Source organism: Drosophila eugracilis, unplaced genomic scaffold (assembly GCF_018153835.1).
Source record: "Drosophila eugracilis isolate 14026-0451.02 unplaced genomic scaffold, ASM1815383v1 contig_353, whole genome shotgun sequence".
NCBI lineage: Eukaryota > Metazoa > Arthropoda > Insecta > Diptera > Drosophilidae > Drosophila > Drosophila eugracilis.
The window spans coordinates 2,472,696-2,498,088 of NW_024573209.1; the positions used below are offsets into that span (position 1 = coordinate 2,472,696).

Consider the following 25,393-nt stretch of genomic DNA (forward strand, 5'->3'; position numbering starts at 1 on the left):
AGGCGTTCCATAAATGTTAAAGGATTATTAGCTGACGGCACACGTGGCGTATGCGTAATTTGCTGTCGTCGACGGACTGACTTTCTCCCTTTCTCAGTCGTTCGCTCTTTGTCCCTTTCTGGCACATCCGCGCTCGCACAATTTAGAAAGCAACTTGAATTTCTGATGAATTGTTTATCTTCAAAAATGTACACAAAAACCAAGGGGCGTAATTAATTAGCCGGAAAATTACGCCCCAATTCGGGTATCCTGCTAATGTTGTTCCTGCCAACTTTGGTGTTATACGTTAGAAAGGAGGTATGGAAAGTATGTGAAGTGATTACTTAGTCGCTTTGCTAATTAAGCTGTACTTGAGTGGGAAAAAGGGAAGATGGAAATGCAGGGAACTGACCGAAATTATGAGGCGAATTCAATGAGATCCTTTGTGGCAAAGTTCTCTCAACTGAGGCAACAGGTAATATAGATTCCAACATAAAGCCAAAGTTATTTAACCCAAATAAAGCCGCAATACAATATCTATTTTATCTTATGGTTCTCACATATCTCTTTCAATTATTTGAATCAACTATAATTTAACTTATGTAGGGTTTAATTATGGCCTTATGTCTGTAATGTCTTCGGCTTAGGCTCATCATCCAAGTTATGCGTTCAACTGACTTGGAACTGCGCTCATGTGGCTCAATCAGTACGAAATTTAATCCCAAATTTATGATGCACTGTGGGAAATCTTCTTGTATCTTTTAACATAAAGCTCATCTTTGTAAAGGCGGTATGCCTATGCAATTTTGAAACATTTTTAACAATAAGACTTCCTTGATAAGTAACATTTTCTTTAACTGTCAAAATATTTGAAATTTATTAGGAAAAAAAAAGTGCGAAAGTTCTTTAGTCCTTCGTTGTTGGTAAAAAAAACTTCTACATCTTCTTTAATGCCAAGATTTTCAATTGTATTTTCCAGTGCAGAAAATGTACGAGAAGCCTTGACTGAGACACTGGCAGTGGGAAAACCCAACTACTGCGATGGCGGCGCACTCCATTTAATTTATGGCTCGCAGCAATGCGCCTGTCAAAATATGAGTGTCTGTGTGCGCAGTACTTGAGCTGGAGCGGCAATTTGTATGGCTCAGAGCTGGGTAAAAAGCATTGGTACATGTGTATCGTCGCAGTAGCAAAATCTAGCTAGACTAAGCTAGTACCACTACCCTTGGCTCATTACGATCATCCTCATCATCATCGTCATCATCCTCCTCATCAGGCCAGGCGTCTCTGTCAAATTGCTTAAATTTGGAGAAGGGCGAAGGATAAAATTCAGCTACATAAGTTGAGCGGCAGCAACTTTTCGCGGGCTGTTAAATTGAAGCATAATTCCGCCTGCAGTTGCAGCTGCTATGAAATATTGCCAAAAGCCAACGCATGTGGCAAGCATATGAAATTCGCAACAGCGCTTCAGACAAACGAAGCCAAGCAAAAATGTTGTATTTATGCAAAAAGCAAAATGAAAAATATATATTTTTCTTCCTTTTTTCCACAGCCTTGACGTGCAACTGCGCCAAGATTCTCCGGCTGAGTTGTAAAATGAAAACGGACGGAGAACAGTACAAAACTGAGGGGTAAAAAAAAAAACAAAAATAGTGAAAAAATAAATAAGAGGAGCCCCGGAGAAGAAAAAGGCAAATTGCAATACATCAAATGAGTCGTGGCTGTTGGGTCTGAAAAGGACGAAGGGGGCTTAGTCCGGGGTATGACAACTGCGACGGCTGCAGCCCTGACTTTATGATAAGAAACCAGAAAACAGACGAGCTCCAAGTGCCAGGCAAAAGGGAGGGGCGGCGGCGCCACGCTGCATTCCCAGATAGATGATGCATTCAAACAAAGTGCCGCTTGGCAAATTTATGCTTAAAATCGCTGATGCATCACTGTTTCTCATTCCTGTTTAAAGGGGTTTTGCTGCAGCAACGAAGGACTCTGACTCTACTCACATTTCACCCGCAGTGGCAGCTGATTGCTGACCGTCTCGCCCTCGTCGTTGATGGCGCTGCACGCATAGTTGCCGGCATAGTGCTTGGTAATCTTCTGGAGTACCAGACTCTGATTCGACCGTATGACCCGAGCTGATGTATTGTGCTCTAGATGAATTCCCTGAAAATTAAGACAGTACATGAGTAATAATTTTTATAGAGAAGGAAATTTAACAGCTATTTTCTCTGATTAGGGCAATAACACAGCGTAGTTCAATCTCTGATGCATTTACTGGATTTTATCACCAGTTAAAGCTCTCTAAAGTGCATTGTTTTGAATTTCGCAAAACCTGTTAATCTATACATGAAACTAAACTAATGCAATAATGGATCATTCAGCTATACTGCTGCCCAACTATAATCCGTTCTAAAACCACTCGGGTTCGAATTTCAATTTGCCAAAATCCGCTAAGCGCATCCGAAAGGCAAAAATTCCCCAACACACTCATGCAAACATGTTATCCCAATGGAGAGGAAGTGGGATGTTGATTGTGGGATGGGAACTTGGCCTGAGTGATTGCCAAGCGACTGCGGATTGCAGTTGAGCGACGGCAAAATCAATGCCGCAAATCCCAAAACTATTTTACCCAAAATGGCACCACCCATGAAACCAACCCCTGGCAACCAACCAACTAACCTACCAGCCACCCTACAAACCCTACTCCCTCCAGCAAAGAGACCACGAGAATTGAAATGAGCAAATGCAGATCTATGCATCAGGACATCGTTGGCGGTGACTAACGTAGGAACAGGCACCTCAACGCATACGCAACCTGCCATGTTATTGACACTTAACCAGGGCCGAATGCAAGGAGCCAGCCAAGCAGATGCCTTTCAGGGATTCCTTTCAGTGGTTTGGGCCGGATCCATATGGATTGGTCCCCAGACCTGCCGGGCTCACTCCTCCTGGCCAACGCCAGCGAACTGCGACCTACATTATGCAACCACAACAGTTTCCGCCATTGAGGATTCGATTGTACGTGACACTCGAAGTAAACATCGTCGCCTTCCTTGATATCATCCGGTGTCAAAGTTGAGCCCAAGCGTAACGTCACCAAGGGTGGATCTGCAAAGAGAGGAGCAAAGGACCAAGTCAATTAGCCATTCATGGGTTTGCGGGTGAAATCAAAGAGTAATGGAAGACTTAGACTTAAAAAAAAAAACTGAAAAGCAGTTGTTAACTTACTCATTTAAAGTCGTGCAAATAAAACACAATTCTTGTAATCTTATAATCTGATATGATTGAAACTAAAAATCCTTTGGGTTACCAATCATCTCCTGAACTTGTTGTGCTATATATCTTTCTATGTTGCAACTGACTTGTCATCACCCAAAATCCCGCACACTGTCATGATCACGCTTATTTAATAGTTTTTGCAAATATGAGCGATTTAGAGCAATAACTGGAACAAAGTGAAGCATCAGCCAAGAGTTATGAGGACATGGCAACGACATCCCGCCCATCGACCGCTGTTTGCCAACATGTGTTGCCGCTTAAGTCGTTTGAATTTGCTTAACGAGCCACAAACTTTGCGACAAACAGAGACCAAAAGCGGCAAGGACCTAGAGCCAGACAAGGAGCTTCAAGACCAGGACTAGGAAAAGGACCACGGCTAGGAACAGGAATAGGAGCCGGATTGGGACAAGGACAAAACTGAAAAGGGGGTTTTGGGGAAAATCAAGGGGCGCACGTGCCAACCTTAATATTGTTGAGTTATTGGCGGCCAAAAACCAAACGCCGACAGTCAAGAGTTGGGCAGAACGGAACCCAAGACCAGACCCAAAACCAAACACCAAGCCAAAGCCAAAAAGTTCCCTTCCGCCTCGGCTGGATGAAACTTTAGAATGGCCTGGAAAACTTTTCGCCCAGCTTTGGGTGGCATATTACTCGCCGCCCACTTATGTGGCACCCGTTTCTCAACGTCTGCCAATCAGGCAAAGTGCCCAAAGGGCTGTGAAAACTCTTTCGCTGGAAAAGTCGCGTCGCGCATTTCCGCACACATGTTGCAGGCCATTTTTGTGATTATCATTTACCGTTCTACCACGGATACCGGATAGCCCTCTTTGCCCCTTTTCTTCTTTGCCCCTTGCCTTCTACCACCCACAGCAATGCCCCGTTTCTTTGGCCCAAAACGACCATCGATCGATGCCGGAGCGGAAGTCAACGGTTGCTCAGAATTTATGTGCCAGCGAGGCCTGTTGTATTATGGCAACTGCCTCGCGGGATTTGCCAAGTCTACAAATATTAAAGATGTTTTTGCTGCGAAATTCAAGAAACTTTTTTCGATGATATTTAAAGAAGTTTAACATTTTTTAATCCAAATCTTTAATAGGAATAGAAAACTAAAAAACAAGAAAGAATAATAATTAAAATACCACCACAAAGGCTTTACCATTTTATAGTGTTGCAAAGCAGAACCAAAAGTCATTTTCCAAGACTAAGTAGGCCCTTTTTTAGGGCTTTTTTGTCTAATTAATAAACTTAATAGGCTATGAGATAGTGCGTATAGATGTAGTCGGACCAAATGACAGAATACTCCTCATTCAGTGGGAATACTTCGAACAACTCACATAGACGATTTCAAAAAAAAAAAATACGAAAAAATATAACCAAATCTTTAAACTTAAAAATTTAATCAAATCTTGAAACTTTGACTTAACAAAATGCCACCTAGAAAGAGAGTGGCCCATACCAAAAAGAAAACTGATGACAACGGCGACCAGGTTGTTCATGGCAGTCAGGTGCCAAGTTGGCTAACCCCAACCAACTCGGAGGCACGCCTCAGTGATATATATGAAACTAATCTGATTTACAGAAATCAAAGGCCGCAGGTAATGACAAGAAACGCAGGGAAATTTGATTTAAAGCCAAAACAATCTGAGCAGAATTTGCTTTACGATGATGGGGGACGGGGAAATAGTAGGGTTTTCCCACAATCCTCGGCTAATTATGACAGGCCACTTACCAGTACTACGCAGAATACCATAAATACTCAAGTTCGTAAAATCGATGAACCCTACTCATATGGATCTACAACGCCAAACTTATCCAGGCGTTCCCAAAGAAACCTAAACAAAAACAAGGATACTTTGGATAATACATCAACACAACTTCCCATATGACCCAGATGGCCTAATGTAGAATCCGATTTCGAGAGTGCGGATACCAACCGCGGCAGGGCTAATAGAGATAGTAACGCAGAAGGCAAGTTATCATGCAATAACGCAATCCGTAAAAGCAAATCAAAAGTTGAATCTTACTTTTCGGAAGCAGAAGGGAATCCAAATGTTAGTTTCGGAAATAATATTCCTAGAAAGGACGTTTCTACATATTTTTCGGACGCTGGGAACAGGACCACGAGAAAGCGATCAACTACAACAAAACAATTTTTAATACCCGCAGTGCCCGAGGAAATTAAAAAATATAACGAAGAATGTGTGAAAAAAGCTCAAGAATTGAAAAATAAAAAAGCCCCGATTCCAGATATAAGCAGTAAAAACGTGGAAAACAAGACAGCTGCGAAAATCGGCTCACTGAATTATAATCCGGCAGAGAAAAATACAAAGACTAAGCCATATTTTTCGACTGTTGATGCCAATATAAATCTAAATACGAAAGAAATCCTTCAGGTGAAAACTAAAAAAGAAAAGGATCTACAAGAAGCACTTTATCCGAGTATGCCTCTGCTTTTTGATGATATCAAACAGAAACCGCCTCCACCCAAAAAAGTGATTTCTGATTCAAATTACCGATTGGATGAGATTTCCCGCCAAAATGCTTCTAAAGAAGCCAAGAAGAGTGATAAGTTTTCCTCTAATTTCATAACTAAATCGTCTACACCGAAAAATGGGCATAATGACTTAAGTTTCCGATTAGATGAGATGAGCCGGAAAAATGCTTCTAAGGAAGCTAAGCGCAGAGATGAGAAGTTTCCTTCAGTTATTATAACTAAACCGTCTACACCCAAAAACGTGATGACTGATTCTCGATCAATCGAATCTCGATTGGATGAGATGTGCCGCGAAAATGCTTCTAAGGAAGCTAAAAAGAGAGATGAGAAGTTTCCATCTGTTATTATAACTAAACCGTCTACACCCAACAACGTGTACCCTGTTTTGAAATCTAAATTAGATGTGCTGAGCCGCGAAAATGCATCTAAGGAAGCTAAAAAGAGAGATGATAGGTGTTCATCTAATCTTAACCTTAATATCTTTCCCAAGTACGGGACTCAAAATAATGAAAATGTCAATATTAATAATCATCCAAAACTAGAAGCCATTCAGAACTTTCAAGTTAGTGAAAACGTTGATCCTATTTTTGATTTTGACCCAGTAAACAATTTCAGTTATGAGATCAAAAACAAAAACCAAAATCACTTTGATATCAACCCAACTGCCGAAGACAATAAAAGCATTGATCAAGATTTTTTTGATTTGGTTTCCGCTCTTGGCGAAAGTCCAGAATCTATTAAAAAGTACACAAATATTGAAGACGAAGTAATTGATAAACGTCTTAATGATGAAATTCAATCTATATATGACGCTATGAATATTAATAATAATATCTCAGACCCATTTCAAAACCCTGAACCGTTAAGTGAGGCTGAAATTGATGCTCGTCTTCAGTCAGAGCTAGATTCTTTACCCATGGTGGAGCCAGAACGTCCACTGGAATCAACCCGAGATAGTATACTGCAAAGACCACGCGATGCAGTTCAAAATTTCCCGGAATATAACAAACTCCCAAGGCAGAATGAGCTATTTAATCATCCACTTGCAGCAACATCCACTAACCACATGATCAACAATGCCATGGCGGTGGTAGGTCCAGGCCTTTTTCCGGGTCCCAGTAGAGTAGCTCCTAATCATCATCGCACCTTAACACAAGTGCCGATAGTCACGCGATTGAAGGGAGCACAAGGTGAGGATATATCTGTAAAGTATACCACAGGACCGGATGGGCTTATCACCAATGTGCAAATGGAGCAGCCATCGATTGCAAAGGGCAAGGAACTGGAGAGTTTTACCGCCAGTCAGCTGCACCAGATCTTGCAGAGTGGTCAACCATATATGTCACTGCCTATGACCAATCCTGGAGCTATGCCCAAAGAACCATTAAAAGTCAAGGATACAGGTATTCTACCCGAACAAGCGGTTGAAGATGAGGAGGTAGACTACGAGGAAATCGGTGTGGCCGATACCTTTGCTGCTTACTGGCCCAGCAAGCTCAAATTTGGAAAGGCACATCCCGATCCCGTGGTGGAAACGGCCACATTGTCGTCTGTAGAGCTACCCGACATCACTTACCAACTGTCATTGCCCTCGAAGACCATGGATTGTTTGAGTGCCCTTCAGCTGGAGGCTGTAGTCTATGCCTGCCAGGCTCACGAGCAAATCCTGCCCAGTGGTGACCGAGCTGGTTTTTTACTTGGTGACGGTGCCGGTGTGGGCAAAGGTCGAACTATCGCAGGAATAATAATGGACAACTTCATAAAGGGCCGCAAACGTGCCCTTTGGGTCTCCGTCTCCAATGATCTTAAGTTTGATGCCGAGAGGGACCTAGCCGATATAGGAGCCAGCGAAAAGATCAATGTGGTGGCCATCAGCAAGTTCAAATACAGCCGCATTGATTCGGAGGAAAACGATAACTTTAAAAGGGGTGTGATATTCTGCACCTACACCGCCCTCATCGGAGAATCTCTAACGGCCAATTCCTCCAAGTATAGGACCCGACTCCGCCAGTTGGTCCAATGGCTGGGCAAGAAATTCGATGGAGTGATTGTCTTTGACGAGTGCCATAAGGCCAAGAACCTAAGTCTAATGAACGTTGGTAAGTCCACCAAGACGGGAACTACAGTTATGGAATTGCAACAAATGCTGCCAAAAGCAAGAGTGGTCTATGCCTCGGCCACGGGGGCCAGTGAACCCAGAAATATGGCATATATGGAAAGGTTGGGTCTCTGGGGTTCCGGTACCGCCTATCCAGAGTTCTACGATTTCGTAAATGCCGTTGAGAAGCGGGGCATTGGAGCTATGGAAATCGTGGCTATGGATATGAAGTTGAGGGGAACCTATATAGCTCGTCAGCTTAGTTTTAAGGATGTAAGCTTTCGCATCGAGGAGGTGCCCATGTCGAAGGAATTCCGCAAATGCTACAACATGGCTGCCGAGCTCTGGGCCGAAATAAACAAAAAGTTTCTCAAGGCCTGTCGCCTGATGTGCATCGAGAATAGGGTCCAGAAGATTATCACCTGTCAGTTCTGGTGCGCCCATCAGCGTTTCTTTAAGAACCTGTGCATCGCCTCCAAGGTGAATCATGTGGTCAAGATGACACGCCGAGCCACGCGAATGGGCAAGGCAGTGGTGATTGGCTTACAATCTACTGGAGAGTCACGCACCATAGAACATCTCGATCGTCATGATGGCAGGCTGTCAAACTTTGTGTCTACCTCGAAGATGATAATCCAATCGTTTGTGGAGAAACATTTTCCAGCACCCAAACGCGACTCCTTTCACACTCTACTGAATACCGGACAATTTGTGCCGGAGACACGTTCTTGTCCACAAAAGGCAAAAAGAGCTAAGATGAATTCGGAGTGGTTCGACGATGACATGGATGCCGAGGCCGGGGAGAGCGATATTGAGATGTATGAGAGCAACTGGAGGCCAGATGACGACCGTTTGAAAACTGGACAGAAGCGACGGGGACGTCCACCCAAGGCCAAGAGTATGTAGATATAGATCGATTAATAAACTGATTATATATTTTGGTAATAACCCCTTTTCAATAGTGGAGAAGATCACCATGCAGGAGCGTATACTGGTGCACCTTCACAATAATATGAAGGCTCAGGATAATGATGCCGACGCCACGTATACTTTTGACAACACAAAGCCACAAAAAGCAAATATCACCGAACGAGATGTGGAACGTTGTATCAATTCCCGTGAGTTACTGCTGGAAAAGATCGAGAACTTGGGAAGGAAATTGCCACCCAATACACTGGATAAACTAATCTCAGAACTAGGTGGCACCAATATGGTGGCAGAGATGACAGGCCGTCGTGGAAGAGTGGTACGATCTGATGGCTACAAGTATGAGCCACGTGGCGAGGATGACTCAACGATGGACCTGGTCAACTATCGGGAGAAGCAGCGCTTTATGGATGGCAGTAAACACGTGGCCATCATTTCAGAGGCGGCATCTAGTGGAATTTCTCTACAAAGTGACAAGAGAGTGTCCAACCAGCGTCGTCGTCTGCACATCACACTCGAACTACCGTGGAGTGCAGATAGGGCCATCCAACAATTTGGACGCACTCATCGCTCCAATCAGGTCAATTCACCTGAATATGTATTTGTGATTACAGATCTGGCTGGGGAGCGGCGTTTTGCCTCCACGGTGGCCAAGAGACTGGAGAGCTTGGGTGCTCTGACCCAGGGCGATCGACGTGCCACCGATGCCAGGGATCTTTCCCAGTTCAATATCGATAACAGCATTGGTCGCAATGCTCTGGATACTGTGATGCAACAGCTAGTAAACGCTAAGCCTGTGGATCCTGCCGAGATACCCCAATCATATGAAGGTGATTTTCTTTACGATTGCTCAGTGTCGATGGCCGGTGTGGGAATGCTTAATGTACGCGAGGAAGACAAGGTTAAGGTGTTCAGCGTAGAGAAGGATAGTAGTAACATATCCAAGTTCCTTAACCGAATTCTCGGCTGTCGCGTGGAGATCCAGAATGCTCTGTTCAAATTCTTTCTAGACAAGATGTACACACTGATCATGCAAATGAAGCGCACGGGGCGTTTCGATCTCGGAATCCTAGATCTGGATGCCCATGGAGCCAGTGTTAAGTCCGTTAAGTTGATGAGGTTCATTAGGAATCATGCCACTGGAACTGCAGCCACTGAGCTGCACACAGTGACAGTGGAACGGGGCATGTCATTCGAAGCAGCTTTGGCCAAGTATGATTTTATATTAAAAAACTTATTTAAATAACCCTAATCCTTCCGCAGATATCGAAAGGAGGGCCAGCACGAACATGATGGCTTTTATATTCTACAGCAGCTGCGGCATAATAAGAACGCCTCCATTTTGTGTCTGCAATCACAGCCCAATTCGACAGATGGATCCACTGGAAAGGTCAATTTGCAAATCTTTCGACCCAATACAGGTCCCCAAGTGCGCTTGGAGTCACTGAACTCTATTGCATCACGATATATAAAGGTAAAGCCAGAAGAGGCCCGTGATTTGTGGCAGAAGCAGTTCGATTTGTGCTTGAATACCTGCTCCCATCTATACTGGAATCGGAAGTGTCCGTGTCCGACGGCCTGTGAAGTTGGACTACGAGTTCGCACCTACCACGTGCTCTCTGGGTTAATGCTGCCTATTTGGGACCGAATCGAACAGCTTATAGACAAAAGCGGACATAAGATCCAGATCATACGCGTCAAGACCGATGTTAATAAGAAGATTGTGGGCACGGTTGTACCGCATGCAGTCTATAATGATCTGGTGAAGGATTTGTCCACGGACTCTATCGTGGAGAGCCTTTAAAAGTTCACCACCACCACCTCACATACCCTATATGTATGTATATACATTATATATATATTTATAGCATGCAATCGACGCAGCCAGTGCTCTTCTATTGCCACTTTAAAAATATCAACTCAAATTGTGGCATTCAATGCAATACATGTGGCGTAAGCTTTCGCTTTTTCAAAATGCCAGGCACGCTCCACCAGCTCCACCCAGGAGGAGCAGCACCACGCCGCTGTTCCCGGCCATAAACAATGGCCACAAAAGCACATACGGGAAGACACTTACAGCTCGTCTGCGTGCGTATGTGATTCATATGTATTGTCTGCAGTGCTGCGGGGTCTGCTACATAAGCACCGGAAAAAATAAAACTTGACATCAAAAAATATATGGATTTTAATTTAATGAGAGTAAGAACTAAGGTTTTCCATTGATTTTAAAAACCATTTTCAAGGTCTTTTCGGGTTATTCACTGATTTTTAAATTTCTGTATTGCTTAAAAAACATAAATATTTTTAATTTTTCGTGCAGCATTTATTTCCTCAGTGCTGTTTCTTTTCCAGTTCTGCACTCTTGGGGGAATCTGTACAACGTCTGTGATTGCATTGCATGTTTTGTCTTGTTTCCATTGCTAGGAGACCAACTAAGGCTGCCCCTCTCGGTTACATTATAAATTTTAAAACGAGCCAGTCGCTTACACTGTGTGGCACACATGCGAGATATAAACAAAATTATACAATGGCAGTTGGATGGGAAAAGGGGAGCCTAAGAGTATGAGATGGGCGGCAACGCGTGGCATAAAGCATGACCAAATGGCCTTGGCAAATGTCGTGCCTAAGGAGCCAAAACGCAGTTGGCATAATAACTCACGCGTGATGCAGATATCGTATTCTAACGGCAACTGCCAACAAAAACAAAGACATACTCGTAAAGATGCCGAGGCATATAAATTTACTCTGTATCCAAAATTAGAACAAACCGGAATTTATCTGCTTATATGTTAGAAGAGATAGAAGTCACTAAGAAGAAATTATGGTAAGCATTCCTTGGAAAAATCATTTGAGATAAACTTTTAAGGCAAGCGTAGATTTTCTTTTTATTGTCTGGATTTATTTTACAATAATTAGTGTTTCTCAAAGTTAGTGCTTGAGACCTTATTTTTTGTTTTCTATCTAATTTATGTCCCTGTTAGTAATCATATATTTGAGAATATTTTCTTCCAGAACTACATCAATATCTTAAAGATAAATTAATAGATAAATTGCGAGACATTCTTTTTGTCCTACTTTAATATTTGTTTTCAAGATTCTTTAAAGTTTAGCATTTATTTGGAAATTAAAAAGATTATTCGTGAGTCTTGACAACAAAAAAAAAACACCTTACCTACCCGAACACAAGAATTTTCCCAAAAAAACACAAACATTTGGGCGCACACTTATATGTATATGGGTACGTGCCGATCATAAAGTTTATTTGCGCCAACGTAGCAACAAAAAACAACACCGTAAGGACCAAAAGGAGCACCGTCAATTGCTTTAACGTGAGCAAAAACAAACAAATAAAAAATAATATTCTAAAACATAAAATATGAGCCCGGAAAGTATGTGTGGGGCATAAAAAATATATAATCATATTACGCCTATATACACATCTATATGCATATACGAACAGACGAATTTTGTTGGGCGTAACCAAACATTTTTCGAACGGGCCGAGGGGGGCGTGGCAACTTCACAGATTGAAGTAACGAAAAAATTCATATTTTAAGAAATGAAAAGCAAAGAAATGCTATTACGTGATGCCCTTGGAAACAGAAGCAGAAAAAAAAATAATGGGAATGGGAACAGAACAGAGGACGGAAATTTTTTTGGCCATGCCAACCATGGCGTATACGTAACGCAATCGAGTACGACTCTTTTTCCCATTCCGACACTTTTGTTTCGCACTTTACGATGTCCGCAGTACTTCTCTGATGGTTATGTCGGGGTTATGGAATACAAATTGAAGTGGCTTTAAATGGGATTTACAATTATTGAGAGATTTCATTAAAATTGCAGGTAACGAACAACCAAAAAAACCAACTGGCGGTAAAACAATTTCGGACGCTTTTGGGGCTACTTTACAAAGTTATTTTTTATTTATTTTTATTGGAACAGGGCCGCAGCCAAAGTCCTTCATTTAATTTAAGCGACTGCCATACATTTTGTTAGCCCACATATTTCATTTGTTGGTCTGGCCCCCAAGCCTTTTTTTGGCCCACCGGAACGCTACAGTGTTTTGGCCCTTTTGGCAAATTATTCACAATTTGTCATTTGTCTTTGATTTATTTGCATTTTAAAGGCTTTCAACGGCAGCGATGGCGATGGCGACATCGCCGCCGTAATAAATTTCAGCCTGGTCTTATTCGGAGCCCAGGACTGTCTACCTTTTGGTAGCTGTCGGCAATGCCTTTCCCTTGCCACTTCTTGGTTTCATTTTCCCTGAGCGTTTCCTTCGGGAAAGCAGCCCCTTTTCCATTTCCATTTCACTCATACTTTAGACTTAAGCACAATTTGTAATACTTACAAACGACATTCAATTTCCACATGGTCTCCAAATACAGGCCATTCACATTTGGATTTTCCGCACGGCATGTTATCGATTTGCCATCGTCGTCTGTGGTCGGCACAAAGCTCAGCTCGGAGCGTGTCGAGTTCTTTGATATGTCGTCCTGCAAAAAATCAGAAGAAAAAGAAGCAACGCAAAAAAATATAAGAAAATGTTTCTGCATTAATTAAGTTTTCCCGCCAACCAAAAATGCCCCGAGACTTTGGCTAAGACCTTGCCTTAAGGGGCTTGGGGTTCTTTGTGTTTTTTGTTTGCAAATTTGTCGAAATATTTTATGTTTGCAATTTAAAATTTATTGGTATGTTTGTTCGGGTTTTATGTGCCACGTGTGGGTGTGCTTTATTTGGGGTATTATAAATTTAATGGCAGACAGGGACACCAACAAAAAGGCCTCACACAATTAGTTGAGCTTCGCTCGCCTTCATATATATGGGTATAGTTGGTATGGCCATAAAGTGTTTTACCCCGAGATTCCTCACCATGTGTCTCGCTTTGTTAGCAGTTTACACATTGCTCAAATCGCTTCAAGGCAAGGCTTCTGCCAGATATGTGTTTCGGTGCTCGGGTTATTGGGTGCTGAGGGTGTTAGAGTGCTGGCAGTTAGCGGGAATATAAATCCTTGTCTTTAGGGGGCGAAATATGATCGATTGGATTTTATTCGAAACAATTTAGGTTTACTTTAAGGGTCATAAGATAAATGGATAGAGCGTGACCACTCTAGCTATGGATACTATAAAGAAATCATAACAAACAAGTCTAAACTTGTTAATTAAGGGATTTTATTTGCAATAGTCAGTCGTCGTAATGTCGTTTCAGAAGCCTCCATTTGAGCTAAATTAGAGTAATATTTTAGAAATTTACATTTTTCAACGTTGTTGTTTCCCTTTGCCTTAGCTATTTCAATTCGTAGGCTAAACTTCTCAATTAGACCGTCTGCGGGGCTTTGATTAATGCCGGAGGCTTCCACAGCTAAAACACTCCGCCAAAGCCCACCCACAAACTATGGGCCCGAAAAGGGGGCCAGACACAGACATATATTAGAAACCCCAAAGTAGGGTATGAAAAGGCATGTAAAACATGTGGGATGGCAGGACGGCGAGGACTGGAACCTATGCAGGACCTATGCCGCATTACGGCAACTTTATGCTACATGAAAACTACTGAAAAACATTTCCGGTCTTTAAAAACATTGGTTGGGCCAGGAGCTGGCCAAAACGGCAAAGCAATCAGCGTGTATGCATATAAGCGGATAGACATGGACATAAACAACGGACCCAGACCAGAGAGACCCGGGTTAGGATATACCTAAACCAGGACTCGGCTCGAGGTCCCGACACACAAAAATGAATTGCAACAAAATTGCGCCAAAACTCCCATAAATTTGTCCAAAGTTGAAGAGAAAAAAAACCAGAAAAAAAGAAAACAACCAAACAGAAAAATATTTACAGTACACCTTATTTTGGATACCCTAACAAGGGACTTTAATGCAAGAGAAGAGTTTGCGGATATGTCAACAAAATAATGCTAATAAAATCCTATAAATACGATACAAAAGGCAAAAACAAATAAGGCGTTTTCAACTTATTTATAAGGTTTTAGAAAAATATTTTAAAATATAAACCCTAAAAGTTAGGGTGCCCCATAAATCAGACTAGTTTCTCTAGACTGCAAATTGCCGTTGAAAGGGTAAAACAAAAAAAAATGAAGGGAAAAGTGGGTGGGCCAAAGGAAAATGCAAAGCGGACTAGAATCGTTTGTGTATTGTGGAGTTTATATCACATTATCTGTGTTTATTCTAACCAAGTTGTGAGGGTTGACTGGGGCCACTGGACTAGGTCCCAGCTGCTAGTGTGAACCACGCCCAGGGACAACAAGTGGGTGGTACTGTAGCTGGTACTGGTACTGGTTTTGGTTCTGATTCTGTTTTCTGTCTGTCTCTGAACTATACTATACATCCTCAAAATTGTAGATGGGGTTGGTGGTCAGGAGTTACGAGCTCCGTTTGTTTGGCATGACTGTGCAAACACAATAAGTTATCGAGCTGAACGTGAGTCAGTCAACAGCAGCAGCATGGAGCCATAGCCATAGCCAAAGCCATAGCCAACTACCTGCGTCAATTGCGGTCACTTCACTCCATGGAAAACCCAGTATATATGTATGATTACCTACGAATACGTATACGAATACGCCCACTCACCTTTGTGCGTCGTAATTGCCGTTTTCCCTTGTACCAGGTGATGATGGCATTTGGCCGAGAGCCGGAGGATTCACAAGCGACCTCATAGCGACGATCAGCAATCATCGAGTTGGGCGGCTCCAGGATTTTCACCACCAGGGGCTTCACTGTAATTGGACAGGAAGAACATTCAATTCAATGCAATTGTAATTAAAACTGTTTACCATAATATTTCATGGTCTCATAATTGCAGTTCGTTTTGTCTGGCAATCATTTTGAACTCCGGACTTTGGACCCCCCAAAGGCTTCACATTTATTTACTATAGAAGGAGGGAAAAAGGGGACTGTGTGTGTTTGTGCCAGTCAGTATCAACAACAATTTGTGTCTATTACGACTCGACAGCTCTCAAGTGCTGCACTTCCTGGCAGGATTATGACTTTGTCCGGCCTTCCGATGCCGTGTCTGCTGCTCGTTGATACTGGACTCCTTGAGCTCCTGGGGCATTGTGTTCCACGTGGACGGAGTGGTAACGAGGCCACGGGCTTATGGGAACACGATGGCCTGACATTCAAGAGTTCACGCCCACATCGACAATGTTGTTCTCTCGTCATTTAGCATATAATTATTTAATGGCCCTTATAATGTTGCATTTAACGTTATGGTAAGGCTGTGCGTTGGCCGGAAAATTTATGCTATATGTTTTCAAATTTTGAACTTTCCCTATTAGACTTTAAAGATAGCGTAATGAGAAATCTTTCAATTTACTTTACAAACTAAGAACACTTGTTTCCAAATTTAAGACTAAATCTGTTAGAATATTCCTGCTAAGTATTGGGAAAACAACCAAAAGTTATATCTAAATACTTTAAAAAACATCTTAAAGTTGCAAAATGATTTTCTAAAATCCTTTTCCTTATAAAAACTTTTCGAAAAAGTTCTTTAAATCATTCTTAACTCCCTTTCCTTTGACACTGCAAAACCTTTTAGGTCAGTGGCTTTCAATCTAAGCCAAAGACTTTCGACAAATGTATTAGGGCAAAGGAACACACCCAATCATCGCTACTTACAGTGCATATCCAGTATGAAGCTCTTCTCCTTGGGCTTATCTAATTGCGTATTCAGTGCCTGACATGTGAATACGGAATTCAAATCGTTGCGCTGCACCGATGGCCACAACAGACGGTTCTCGATAACATCGCCGGAATTGTGCTCGTTTTGATTGTCGACAAGCAGTCCATTTACGAGCCAACGGACCTGCGGTTGTGGCCGACCTATTGGGATACCCAAAAAAAAAAAAGAAAGTAAGTTAGAAAGATGGGGAAAAAGTGAGGGACAAGGAGTTGGTAGTAAACTGGTAGTAAAAACGAAAAATGGTGCAAATTAAAAAGTCAAGCTTGAAAAAATACCAAAAGCCAAGCTGAGGCCAAGCCAAAAGTAGTGAAACCCAAGCCAAAGGAGACTTTGTGATATTTTCATTTGCAGCACTTTTCCTTCTGCGATGTTTTTCTTTGCTTTTTTGCCGGTCAAAGCTTTTAAGGAAATTAACAGGAAATTGTCTAGCCGAGCATACGGATATGGCTCGTACATGTGTGTGTGCCAGTGTGTGTTTTTTGTGTGTGTGCGTATGTCTATCTATATAGATATATATTGGGGTATTGGGGTTAAGTTCGTCTTTTGTAGTCAGTCAGCTCAACTTACCGCCCACCACACGACAAGTGATAACGATATCATCGCCCTCCTGCTTGGGCCCCAATTGAGTGCCATTCAGTTGACGACCCCAACGGTCCATGATGATTGGCTGCTCCGGAAGTACTAAAGGCAAAACAGGATGAAGGCAAAAATCAAACACATATGGATACGTATACGTTTTTCAATGACAAACATGACTCGATCTCACGAATACAATTCAAATGTTTCAGGTTTTTTTGAAAGGGAAGCAAAACTTACTTATTACTGACAAATTGAAACGGAAACTTTGCGTTTGACTGGTGCGAAAATCCACACGACAGCGGTAAATACCCTGATCATGTCGCTTGATATCCTGCAAAAATTGTAAGTTATTATTTGTGGTTTTTGTGTTCGGATGCAAGTGGGTAAACGGTGAATTAGCATGCACATAGTCAGAGCCCAAACTGCCTGCTTTCCTAGCCATATAATTTTCAATTATTGCATGACACTTGAGCTTTTGCGGTTTCCCTCACCTGGATTTAGAATGCTTGTCGCCTGTCATTTTTCCTCAAGAGTCTTTGTGGGATTTTGTGAAAAATCTGCCTAGTTTTTAGTCAATGGGATTTTTTGGCATATTCTTCTTAGGCTTTTGCCATCTCACAGTCTTTCTATTCGATTTTCTTCACTTATTTAATAATTCAATTTGTTTGAGACAAGATTTTTACTAATATTATGGCAGTTTTTGCTTGAATAATCCTCAGAAGCAAAAAATCAAATAAATTTTCTGGTGTTAATTCGTTTCTTTAAATATAAAAGTGCTAAAGCGATTTTCTTAATTTTTTCCTGTGGTTTGTTTTTGGACTTTTAAATCAAGCGATTCAATTTAGTAGATTTTTTTAAATGCAATTCGTTTCACTTTTGAAGTTTTATTTTCTTATTTTGAGATTTATAATTTATCTTTCAGAAAATTTATCTTTGGAAAACATTAATTACGAAATTTGTAAAAGGCCCAATATTATTTCGTTCATTAACTATGTTTTTCGTTGCGTGAGAAGGCCCTTTGACCTGCTTTACTTCGCTTCGAATAGACTCCTTTGAAAAGCCATCGCTTTGGAGTGATATCGGTGATATGGGGCGTAGATAGCAGCCATCCTTACACGACAGCCATTAATAGATTCTCCACTCCTGCACTAGCTTGCCACTCATAAATAGCGTCAAGTTAATTGGCTTGCAATTGAGACGCAATTAAAATTCATTTATAAGCTCAGCCCACCCAGCTATCCCGCCCACCAATTTCAGCACATAATTCATAAGTAACAATTTTTGCAAGACTCCTACCATTTGGCTCACCCTGCTACCAAATTGCAAGGACCTTTTTCGCCTATTGTGGTGGATACATTTATGGTGGCCGCCTCTTCGTGTGCACTTCACATTCATTTCAAAATGCAGCTCGTTAACGAAGCACCGAACCACGTCCTTCTGCACCCCTCAAAACTGGCTGTTTATTGCTTAACTCACTTAAGACCTTAACTAAGTTGGCCTTTAAAAAGTCAAATGCCGAGGCAGAGACAAGCCCAGGCCAAGGAAAATCAAGGCGAGACGATGCGATCCAACGTATTGAAGTAGCAGCAGTGGCAAGCACACGTTGCATAAGTAAGGAGAACGAAGTACAGAGTCGTATGTATCTATGTATTGCATGACAGAAACGCTAAATCAAGTTATCTGTAAACATGCAAGACATTAATAAACATTTCGCGTGCGCCAGGCAATTTAACAACTTTTGATATCTAAATTTGTTTTCCACATTCCATTCAGTTTCCTCGACTCTTCTTAGCCATGTTTTCACCATTGCTGCTTCCGCTAGTTGGTTGTTTTTCTTCCATTTTTATTTTGGCCAATTCTCTTTCCAATTTCTTTTCATTTTTTGATGTTACGCATTTGAGATTTTCATTAAATGTATAACATTCACGACGTCATATGATTTGTATCGCAAATTGCATTCGCCTGGCCAAAAAACCAAAATGTTGAAAATCAAATATGGATTTAAATTGAAAGCTTCACATCGGATTTATTTATATTTTATATTATTTTAGGCCACCCTATTTAAAAAGGTTTACTTTGTGATATATTTTGATCAGTTTTTTCAACCGCATTAAGTTTTTATTTTCTGGTCTGACATTTATTTATTTAAAATGTGCATCCATGCTAAAAGTTTTTCTATAGACAAAGAGGCAGTGCCCAGTGGCCCAAAAAAGACTGCAGAGAATGCATCTATTCAGGTGCATTTCGATTGAATGCATTATTTAATTCCAGGTAATTTGAAATGTTAAATCCCCGCATTTATTTCATTATCAACTTCCTTCCTCAATCCAATCCCCAATGGCTCACTCGGGCAATATAAATGGTTATAGGGGTTTGGGGATACCCATGGGTAAGTCTTACCTTAATTTCCAAGGTTGCTGGCTGCGAGTCAAAATGGAATTTGGCACGTGAGCCAAAAACCTCTGGGGCTGACCAATGTCGGGGCTGGTCCCGGCTCTCCTTATCACGGACATCGAAGCTGGTTTTGGGATGAGATGGAGAAAAAACACACAAAAACATTAAATAACATGAAGCCTTGAAAAAATATACATCCGCCCATTGGGCCCATTAATATTTAATGTGGGCGGGGCGCTTCGCGAATTAAATCAAGCCCCAAAAATTTTCGCCCAGCTTTGGGGAAATTAATGAAATCCATAGCCAATATAATTCAACCTCCTCTTCCGGACGGCTCTGAGCTTTTTGCACGAAAATTAGCGTAATTTATTTTGGTTTGCTCATTAGGCGGGAGCTTTGGAAAATTCGAGGGGAAAAGAGCGTTTCTCTGGGTGTGTGCGTGAAGCCTTGCCAAATGCAATTTATGCTCTGCAGATAAAAATTATTTTTGTTTTCCTTTTTTCTAGGCATTTTATTCCTCAAATTGTTCTGCACATTTAAGCCTGCACTGCATTTAATGGGCTAAGTTTATACTTCCTGAGAGTTTCGAACTTTCCCAAGAGCTTCGGTATTTAAAAGACAATAAGAGGAAGCTAAGACAAAAAACTGCAAATAAAAATAATGCTTATTTAAACTAAACTTTGGCTATTTTTCTTAATTAAAGTGTTTTTAAAGTTTTCGAAGCAAATAAATAAACACGCGGCAGAGATAAATACGTTCAAGCAACCTAGCCCGTAGGCTGAAAATCACACTCATTTTCAGCCATGTTAATGGTTTGTTAAATTTTTTTTTTTTTGGCATTTAAAGCAAATAAAATTAAAGGTAAATGATTGAAATACCTGAAATATTTGCACCTTTACATTGGTTTACGCTGAATTTAATTTCATTAAAGGGAACTCTGTCAATTAACATTTTTCATTCGGTTGGGGTTAAATCAGAAAAAAAAACGCAGTGTTGCCTCAAATTTGAAACCAGACTGAGTTCTCTCAATCACAAGAGGTCCTTTTCAGGCACTCTCTGACCTCCTGTCTCTGTCTCCATCTCGTTTTTTTCTCGCTGAATGGCTCTTTCGCTTTCAACTAAATTGTTGCTGTTGCCGCGTTGCGCTGCCATTGCAGCCACTTTCGAATGTTTCTGTGGCGGGCTGAGCGTTAAGCGCCCTTTTGTATGCAACACACAATAATTTATGCGGCAAGCCGTCGAACTTGCACTCGTTGCAAATGCAACAACTTAATTGCGCCACGGCCAGCAGCCGGCTCAAGTGGTCCTTCCTCCCCTTTCCAACGTTAACCCAAATTTTATTCCCATTTTTTTTACTCCGTGTTCGTCCTTTGCGACGCCGTTTTAATTAAAAACTAAAAAACAGTTGCACTTCGCTTAAATGGCAGAAACAGCAGTAGCTACAGCAGCGAGAAAGAAAGAGTTAGTGCAACTTAATGGTGGTTCCACGGGAGCCTATGCAGCAAATGTTTATGGCTAAATAATACGCAGCGAACGTAGCGCGACTGCATGCAAATTGAGTGTAATAAAAATGCACCGACGGTCCAAGGAGGCAGTACTAAAAGGGAAGAAGAACGAAGGACGACGTGGACGGGACAGGAAATAAAGTGCACTGACTGATTGAATTTGGAAATACCCTGAAGGCAAATTGAGTTCTAGTAGACTCAAGGTGAAGGAAATAGTAAATTTAATTTATATAAAAAAAATTTCAAGAAAAAATAAGCCTTAATAAGCTTTAAATATATCTTATTTAAAGTTCTTTTAGATATCCATACGAAAAGAGACTCTTCTGTCTTGGTACATTTTAGGGAATGATTTTTCAATTTCTTTTGCATACCAGTAAGCTCAGTCTTTAGAGTACACCCTTCGATACCCTAAACGAAGGCAAAAGCAATTATGTAGTAGGAAAAAATCTTTGGTTGACAACCAAAGGGCGCAACGTGGCGTGAAAATGCCGTGAATGCAATTAGAAGGCTAACACAGTGCAGGTTTTTGAGCCAAGGGCCGTCAATTACGGCCACTTTATTATGGACACCCGAGTTCGGTTGACCTGTGATCTGACCTGCGTTTACTTGGCCATTTTGCCGTAATTTAATCTTTGGTGCCTTTAGCCGGTCTACTTGAATATTTTCGCCTGCACATAATACCTGTGGTTTGTCATGGCCCGAGGTTAATCACTCTAAATTAGGTAAACATAATTAAGTTAATACCCAGGCGCAGACAGAGCCAAAACAAAAGTCAAACAGAAAAAAAAATGGGGAGGAAAAAACACAACGGAAACAAAAACAGGTGGGGTAGCTAAGCTAAATCACACATCCTTCTAACGCACACTGCCAAATACACACACATTAGACAAACACACACATAGACTGGTATACTTAAGTGAGGGAAATCATAGCATACTTATGTGAGCCAGCGCCCCAAACGATTTAAAAAGGTAGCAGCAACTCTCGAGACTCTCGTTTGCATTTAATTATATGTGTGCCTAAGCCGAGACAATGGACCAATTGAGTTCTCGTCCTTTAGGACTCACCTATAGAGCGGTATGCCGGCATTGTCGCGGAACCATAGTACCATATACACATTATCCAATGGCTCCGTAATGGGACAGGGCAGTGACACTGATTTCCCCTCGACGGCATCAATGTCCTTCGTTTTCACTGCGGTTCGGTTCCAGGCAAATTATGTTGTCACGGTTTTTGGTCAGGTTTATTTTTTTATTTTCCGCCATTTGTGTTTGTTAGTGTGTGTGGTCAGCAACAGCATCAGCATCAGCATCAACATCATCGTCATGAAAATAGAAAATAAATGCGTAAAATTTGTTAATTAAATGTTCCATTTCTCTCCCATGTTTGCCATCGTATGCGTGGCTGCCTCGTTTCGAGTAAAGCTTTTAGCAATTAAATGTTGATGGCGGCTTAATTCCTACGTAATTACAAATGCGTAAATTTGAGCCTTCCTTTACGGCCCCCAAACATTGTGGGCCCATTGGCTTAGCAACTGCCTGCGGGCGGCCATGTTTATTTATTATGCATGTGCAAATGCGTGCACCAGCTTTTTTTTTTGCTATATATATTTTTGCTCTTTGGATTCGACAAGCTTTTAGACCCTTTTATAGGATCAAAACTTGCCAAGCCCAACAAGCAAAGTTAAAGTTTGTGTTGGGCGGCAGAGAAAAACAGCAACGGAATTAAAGCAAATACAGCAGCTTATAAAAAGCTGAATTCCATTAGAGTAATTAATTTTATCATTATAAACATATATGGTACTTAATTAAATAATAAAATATATATTAAAAGGATTAATCGAAAAAGCTTTCTTTCATTTATTTTCAAAATGTTTTTTTTCTACAAATACAAAGTTTTAAGAACTAGTTGACGTATCTCTGCATTTATTTATCTTGCTAAGTCAGCAGAAATTTAATTGTTTCTCTCTTAAATTCTACTATTTTATGGCTCTATGCAGAGTTTTAGCTGCGACAACATTTTGGCATTGAATCAAAACCAACAACAACAACAACAACAACAAATGGCTGTCACATCTGCTGCGGCTTTTCTTGTTGTTGCTGCTGTCCCGCGTCATCTCATATCAAATGTGTATAGATAAAAGTATATATAAATATAAATAAAAATGTCTGCGCTGAAAATATTTCGCATCATATCAAAAGCAAAAGAGGCCATAAAAAATCGTTGTAACATCCTTCACAATGCCTCCACACTACCTACCCCCCTAAGCCTATCCCTTGCCATCGTTTCTCTTTGCTTTTTCCGTTGACTTTATGTGTAAATATGAAAAAATGTCATTTTATTGCCACAATGCGTCGAAATTTTGTGAAAATTTATTGCGCATACGCAACGTTGTACAATAAATATGCGCTTAAATGCCCCCCAAATGTATGGCTATATGTGATGGTATGGGTATGTATGTGGGTGTATGTGGTTTATGCCTTCCCTGTTTGCTTAGCACTGCCGCCTTTGTGGACAAAGGCTGGCTCACAGCAACGCAACCAGCAGCGAATCAAACAAAAATACTTGAAAATCGACAAAAATATGTAGCAAGTCTGAAAGATGCCAACGCCCTGTGGCAAGTGGTTGGTTATTCTTTGCTATATTGCTGATGGCTGAATGCAAATTTAAAAAATTTAAATAGGCTGGAAATTGCATTTTCTATTCATGAGCACATTGGAACTAAGGAGTAGATCCAATGGAATTTTCTCGTTTAGTTTTTTAAAATAGTTAAACTGTTTTTATTTATTGTTGTACAGTAACTGCATACATTATATAAGTTACTGTTGGCACTTCTTCCCGGTTATTTAAAAAGTTCTTCTTAGTTTTTGTATCAGTTTCAAGAGAAATCGAACACCTTTAGTGACGTCCATTAGTCTGGGAATCTTAGCTACTTGCATGCCAATGCATTTTCTAGGTGATGGTGCATCAAAGGAATGGCAAGGCGAAATGCATAACGTTGGGTGCATTGCTAAACGAGTGGAAACGACTGCTCAACCCTTCCATGGCAATTTTGAAAATTGTCTGCTCTGGCACTCGCCTTTTTTTGGCTGAACATTTTTGTGTCGCCTTTGGTTTTGGCCTTCACTTAACTACAGCAGCCAGCTCGACAGCTCGTGCATGTTAAAAGCTATTTAAATATGCTCTCTTTGAATGCCTTGATTGGCTTACTTGGGCTCTCTCGCAACTCGCATCTCGGTATGCCATTCCTGACCTCCTACCTCTCTCTCTAACCCCTCTAACCCTCTAACCCCGTTGTCGCCGCTTTGCCTCTTTTGGCTTGACTGGCGTTTGGTTTGCGTTTGCTTTTGGCTTGCCTTGACTTGACTGCTGACAAAAATGGAAAGAAAAGCCAAATGAAATAACAACGAACATAGATGGAGAAGTGAAGTGCTGGAGCTGCATAACCTTTTTGCATGAATTAACCCCATAACGACCAATGAGCATTGACGGTTAAAGTGATTTTGCTTATCCGAGATCAAAGAGAGCCATTATTAAAGTCGTTACGAAGAAACCATTTCAAATTTGTTGCTTTCTGATTGAAAAATATTGCTAAAGATGATTTTTTATTTTTTTTTTTATCAACTGAAACGTTTTTTGGGTCTCATTCGTAAGATTTCTTATAGGCTAATTTATGTCAATACTTATAGCTTATTGGTTGCTAATTGTTATCTTAATAACCACTTAACCCCTTTGTAAAGATAACATCATTTGAAATTTTAATGCAACTCCTTTATTAAAGCAAATTTCAATTTACCCAAAAGCTGTCAAATTGCAGTATTTCACTGCATTTGGTAACCCCATCTTTCACCAGCAAAGTCTGGCTAGTCTAGGGTTAAACTAACCTCAATCAGTATCAGCTACCGCACACACACACACACACAGACATAGTGAGTAGACGCAACAGCCACCACAATGCCACGCCCCATCACATACCAGACCAGGCAACCCCCTTCCCCCAGGCCACGCCCACTGGTAACACCCGCACTCAGAAGCTTTCTGGTGATGCAATTTCAAATGCAAAACTTTAATGGAATTTTGTGCTGGCTGTATGCGTGCTGCATGTGTGACAATAGTTTTGCCCAACTTGACGCACTCGCAACTTTTATGTCAAATGCATTTTGCACATATTTTGTTGCACATATACATATATTTATTTATAGGAGTAAAGGAGTAAAGGGAAGTACTAGGCACGAGGATTAACTTCTTGTCAGCCAGTCTAATTGATATTTAACAAGGAGTCTCTAGTCGCCGAATCTATTTCTAGTCCCAGACATAATTGTCGAAGGACCTCGAGCCCTGCAATTACCTCTTAATGATAAACTTAACAATGACGTAACTGCAACTACAACTACTGCTTCTGCCTTTACCTTCACAAATTTTGTTGTATTTTCGCCA

The 25,393-nt window shown here is 41.1% G+C and overlaps 2 protein-coding genes across 2 annotated transcripts in view; one reads left to right on the top strand and one right to left on the bottom strand.

Annotated features, from left to right (window-relative positions):
• Positions 1-25,393, bottom strand: part of LOC108105824 (neural cell adhesion molecule 1) — a 65,031-nt gene that overhangs the window by 11,820 nt on the left and 27,818 nt on the right. The window contains exons 3-11 of the mRNA XM_017212567.2: positions 22,024-22,150; positions 19,458-19,575; positions 17,295-17,388; positions 17,046-17,159; positions 16,415-16,618; positions 15,368-15,513; positions 13,129-13,273; positions 2,954-3,084; positions 1,980-2,139 (exon numbers count right to left, since the gene is read on the bottom strand). Coding sequence (XP_017068056.2) covers positions 1,980-2,139; positions 2,954-3,084; positions 13,129-13,273; positions 15,368-15,513; positions 16,415-16,618; positions 17,046-17,159; positions 17,295-17,388; positions 19,458-19,575; positions 22,024-22,150 — 1,239 coding nt within the window. The remainder of the gene's footprint in view (positions 1-1,979; positions 2,140-2,953; positions 3,085-13,128; positions 13,274-15,367; positions 15,514-16,414; positions 16,619-17,045; positions 17,160-17,294; positions 17,389-19,457; positions 19,576-22,023; positions 22,151-25,393) is intronic.
• LOC108105823 (protein strawberry notch homolog 1) lies at positions 4,507-11,225 on the top strand. The gene is made up of 3 exons (XM_017212566.2): positions 4,507-8,745; positions 8,810-9,986; positions 10,038-11,225. Exons 1-3 carry the CDS (start codon positions 5,697-5,699, stop codon positions 10,576-10,578), a joined length of 4,767 nt encoding a protein of 1,588 aa, XP_017068055.2. The 5' UTR covers positions 4,507-5,696; the 3' UTR covers positions 10,579-11,225.